The 4,782-nt window shown below is 40.5% G+C and overlaps 1 protein-coding gene across 2 annotated transcripts; it reads right to left on the bottom strand.

Moving 5' to 3' along the window:
• Positions 1-278: 278 nt before the first annotated feature.
• LOC125527605 lies at positions 279-2,309 on the bottom strand. 2 transcript variants are annotated; one of them, XR_007292204.1, is made up of 6 exons: positions 2,183-2,309; positions 1,679-1,795; positions 1,454-1,542; positions 843-959; positions 585-696; positions 279-495 (listed from the first exon to the last, which is right to left on the bottom strand). XR_007292204.1 is itself a non-coding variant. In XM_048692119.1 (3 exons), exons 1-3 carry the CDS (start codon positions 1,640-1,642, stop codon positions 649-651), a joined length of 354 nt encoding a protein of 117 aa, XP_048548076.1. In that variant the 5' UTR covers positions 1,643-1,653; the 3' UTR covers positions 279-648. The 2 variants fall into 2 exon arrangements, 1 of the variants encoding a protein (XP_048548076.1); XM_048692119.1 differs by lacking the exons at positions 1,679-1,795; positions 2,183-2,309 and having other exon boundaries at positions 279-696; positions 1,454-1,653.
• Between the last annotated feature and the right edge of the window lie 2,473 nt (positions 2,310-4,782).

Genomic DNA, 4,782 nt, shown 5'->3' with positions numbered 1-4,782 from the left:
CCTGCCTGAGAGCAGAGAGCTGCCTCGTTGTTGTTTGGTGCACTAGTGGCTGGGGCGCGCCCTGGGCGCGCCACCTGAGGCGTGAATCTGCGTACTAATCTAGCTGCTGGAGCTGATAACGTGATTGTACAGTACTAATGCGAGCCAACAGTTAAAGAAAAGAATGTATGGAGGAGAACTGCAGCAGCAGATATCGTTTTTGGCTCAAGATATGCAAGCATCAGAAAGTTCAGGGAGGAATCGTAGCAGCAACAGAGATAACAATATGCCAACTTTTGCCATGCAAAATGTAGCTGGTACAACATGCTTTCTTTCACCCACCTGTTCCACAATTTATTTTTTAAATCTCAATGAAAAAAGGAAGTTTGCATGACCAGACATCAGAATAGCAAGATTATCTATCAAGATGCAAGAGTTCATCCTGGTAGATAGATTGAGAAAATGTGATATCTTCAACAGCCAAAGCAAAAAAGTTCTTGGTTGACACCATATGGCCTGGTTCAGCAAAATGTTTGAAATTTTAGTATGATATCTAATTAAAAATATTTGAATTATGAGTCTTTTTACAGAAATGAGAATCTTACAAGTATTGTGTCTTCAGGATGTGAGAACCTCTAACATCAAAATGTTTTATGTTCCTCTTGTGGTCTAGACGTTCCAGCATGGTATAGAGGGAAACTTAAGGGCATAGTCCATCTGAAATTACAAAAGTACAGAATTAGACATAACTTGAACTACTAAGTAACATAGGACTAATATGCTGGTTCAGACTTTTCATAATTGATCTGCCAAGCAAGGTAGGTAAAATGTACAAAAATTTAGAACTCTAAACCAGAACTCACCAGTACAAACCTCTGCCATTTTCCCAAAGGCTCAAAGATGATGATTAGAAGTGTAATAACTGACATTACATCTGATCCTATGTACTTGTTCATCATCTTCCAGTAACTGTCGCGATCCTGCAAGTTAACTGAAGTTGGAAAAACAACATAAAGTGCAGCGATAATAGCATACAACTAAATTTTGAGGGCTTAAAAGTGCCTCATCACTTTAGTTCTCAGAGCAATAGTTTCCTCGAGGAAAAACACCATAAAAAAAGGTGAAACGTTTAGCGCACAACATAGCAGACATCACTGAATACTCATCAGCCATCCATGACGCAGATCATCACACGAGATATATCCAGATCTGGTTAACACACGAGATATACGCAGATCTGGTTAAGTAATAAGATTCACAGTGCAAAAGGAAGGATGCAAGGTGCCTGCTCGGATCTGCAGCGGGGTGTGCAATGAATACAAATCCTGGCAAGACAATTTTTAAAGCAGGTCATGGGTGGAGCATAAGCACAAACACCTGACGAGCGCCACCCCATCCACACAATAAACCAGTCCAACAACAACATTGAATCACTCATATGAACGGATAAAAGCATGAGGAGACAACATCTCACCAGTGGTACGGCAGGAAGGAAGTAATGAAGAGAACAGGAAACAAGCGGTAGACTAACGATCAACAAATGTGTGCTCACTTCACACCAATCTGCAAAAACAGAACACATGTTAGCAAAGAGGGGTAGCAGCATGGTCGTTGCAAAGAAGGAAACAAGACTAAAATCCACCGCAGTCAGGACCACGTCCATGGAGCCATGAAGCAGACTAAGGAGACGTCATCTCACCAGAAAATGACGAAGTTGGTCTGGCGCGGGAGGATGGAAAATGCTGCTTCCCATCTATCCTACCGCAGTCAGGACCATGTCGTTACGCTCTGAAATGCTGCTTCCCATCTGTCCTACCTGATAGCAGAATTTATCTAAAAAATTAATTTAGTGTAGCTAAAGTATCTATGTGCAAATACATTTCACCTATAATCATTAACGCATCTGGGTAGAGCATGCACAAATGAAAACAACACCTTTTTTAATAAATAATGTGCATCTAATGATAAGCTACAACCGTATCTTTATTTAGTACACGGAAGAAAATATTCTTACGAACACACAGGTCTCACCTATGTTGCCAAGATTTCAGTATCTGTTATTGTCTTATGCCACAAATCTTAGAACACCTTTCTTTATTCTCTTCAGGGAAATTATCATGAAGACAATCAGAAGACAATAAACATGATGTATCCCTCCTTCACTAATTCCTTTTCCAATACTAAAGTGTATTAAAAAAATCACCTTTATGGTCAGAGCCTCAGAGGGTTTCATCCGCACTTAATTTGAGTCCACACGGCTTGTTTCCGAAAATTTGATCCATGTCTTAGCCTTCCCCCTTGCAAAGCTTCAAAGAATGATAAATATTTTGGCGCCGGCCTGGCCTGAAGAATAGGACAAAGTAGTTAGCCTGGATAGAGCACGAGGCAGCGCGGTTAGCCTGGTCCAGGCTTCCCATTTTGGACGCCTGGACATGCCTAGTGCGTCAGTCAGGATCTCATGTGTTAGCAGGTGGCTACAGAAAACGAGGCGAATGGGTGAGAAAATAACGACAGCTTAGAGTCCATCAGGCCAGGCCCTAAACCAAACGCCTCTTCTCTATGCTGGGCTGGTCAGGCAAAAAAATCAATTTTCTGAGGCACAAGCCAGGCACCAAAATTTCCCAGGCACAATGTTGAGGAAGCCAACCAAACTGCCTCTCAGTGTGTGGGTGTATAATGTGTTCAAAAAAGCCTGCAGTGCAATCCGCATAGGAGAAAAGGGGAGTCTTGAACCTGATTATGATTGCATTAAATATTTTTCTGAGTCTACTGAGATGAAAAATATTAGCAATGAACTTCATTTGGGAACTGACTCAGTTTTGCAGGTCTTAATGGATTTCTCTGAGTTTATAAGGTACCGAAGGAAGATTGACAACAATATACTAAGCAGGCCAAAGAAAACAGATTTGTGGAAGCGATAAATAAAAATTGCACAATTGCCAATAACCGACGCGAGGCCTACGCTCAGAAGAACTTATAGGCAAAAATTCATCAAAACTTCCACCAAGACATAAGAAGAATGTTAAGGTAGAACATCGCGGATTGCACCTCATATAGATATCATTAAAGAACTTGCTAAACCGATAGCAGTGATAAATAATGATGTACAACTTGACAATACCTGAAAGGACGCACGGACGGTAGGAATACAAGTAAACAAGTTCTGTCATGTTCTTTTGGTGCGATCCTGGTTCACCCATTAATATCATTCCTTACAATCTTTATGCCAAGATTTATGATGATATATCTCCTTGTAGTCTTGAGTCAACTGATATTGACATTAAGCTAGCAAATAAAACTGACAGGGAATCTTATGGAAGGTCAAGTTTAATTAAAAATATTTTTTCAGAATTTATTAACTTTTTATTTAATTACTATTTTTCCAGGGTTCGGCTCACCTGCAGGGTTCCCTGCAGGAATTATTGTGCAGGGCCATTAAGAGACGCCCATGTGTCCATGTGGGACAACACCCACTAGTAGAAAAATGGTCTATTGTTCCGGTTCGTAAGGCCCATTTGTCCCAGTTTTTGAACCGGGACTAAAGGGTCTTTACTAAAGCCTTAGGTCTTTAGTCCCGGTTCTTACACGAACCGGGACAGATGAGCCTCCACGTGGCCGATGCTGCGAGCTCAGGCGAGAGGGCCTTTGGTTCCAGTTGGTAGCACCAACCGGGACCAAATAGGCGTCCACGCGTCAGCAGCTGGCAGGAGCTGAGGTTTTTGTTTTTTTCTGAAAGGGGGTGGTTTAGGGGGTAATTTAGGGTGTGTTAGCTAGCTAATAGAGAGAAGTGTCCTCTCTTATCTCCGTGCTTGGTTTACCAATTCTACTGTTATGCCTAAACATGGCTTAGATTAAAGTGAAGCCAACATATGATGCATGTCGAAAGTAATACTAATCCTAACTTGATCAATTTTGGATTAGTACTACTTTTGACATGCACCTCATGCATGTTGCCTTCATTTCAATCCAATCCATGTTCATTTCACCCACTGATATATAATAACTCTTCATGCCCGCATCATGCATCATCATAATAATAAGTCCTACTAATCATCATCATACAACTTCTACTCGTTATTAATATAACAAGTCATACGATCATCATCCTCATAGTCATCGAACCAACCCTACTTAATTGTTCTAGGCACATGATCATCAGTATTAGATAGGACCTAAATACCCTCTTTAAGGTAAAATAGCATAAAACAATATAGACCATGACTCTCCATTATGGAGAATGGAGATCATATGGTCTCCAATTCTTGCGCTTCGCTTCCTTTTGCTTCCAAGAACCTCCTTATGACTGTCCATACATTTTTTCCATTCTTTGATTAGCATGTCTCCACTTCTTTTAGAAATCCGGTATGGGCAGTTGAGATTCGTAGGATGACCTGGCTGTATATTCAAAACATTAAGGCTACCTTTCTGATACATCAAATGAGGCACACAATCCTCTGGGATTATCTGTTGAAAAACATAGTAATAACTTCATAGTTAGCAAATGATGTACAAGTTTTAGAAGTATGCAAAAGATGCACGGATGTCATAATAGTAAAAAATCTTACCAGGGTATCTCCATAGTAGTTACCGTAGTTCAACACGTGCATAATGGCATGTATTGACCATAATGTTGAGGAGTTTGATAGTAGATATTGTAATTCTCAAGACCGGTACAAAATGCGATCAGATGATTTTTCTGCTGATAAGTTAATTCGGAGCCTTCGGTGTAGTAGGTTCTGTCTACCATCTTCCGCACATTCTTTGAAGAATGAAAATAAGCTGTCAATGGAAATAAGCTGTCAA

The sequence above is a fragment of the Triticum urartu genome, unplaced genomic scaffold (genome assembly GCF_003073215.2).
Source record: "Triticum urartu cultivar G1812 unplaced genomic scaffold, Tu2.1 TuUngrouped_contig_4280, whole genome shotgun sequence".
Lineage (NCBI taxonomy): Eukaryota > Viridiplantae > Streptophyta > Magnoliopsida > Poales > Poaceae > Triticum > Triticum urartu.
Note: the sequence above shows the minus strand (reverse complement) of the source record. Positions and strands in the feature narration are given on the sequence as shown.

Coding starts and splice junctions, on each gene's coding strand:
- LOC125527605 (XM_048692119.1), bottom strand. CDS start 1,642: ATGGACGTGGTCCTGACTGCGGTGGATTTTAGTCTTGTTTCCTTCTTT. Junction 960..1,453: donor TCCTTCCTGCCGTACCACTG/GTGAGATGTTGT, acceptor GTTAACTTGCAG/GATCGCGACAGTTACTGGAA. Junction 697..842: donor AATGGCAGAGGTTTGTACTG/GTGAGTTCTGGT, acceptor TTGTAATTTCAG/ATGGACTATGCCCTTAAGTT.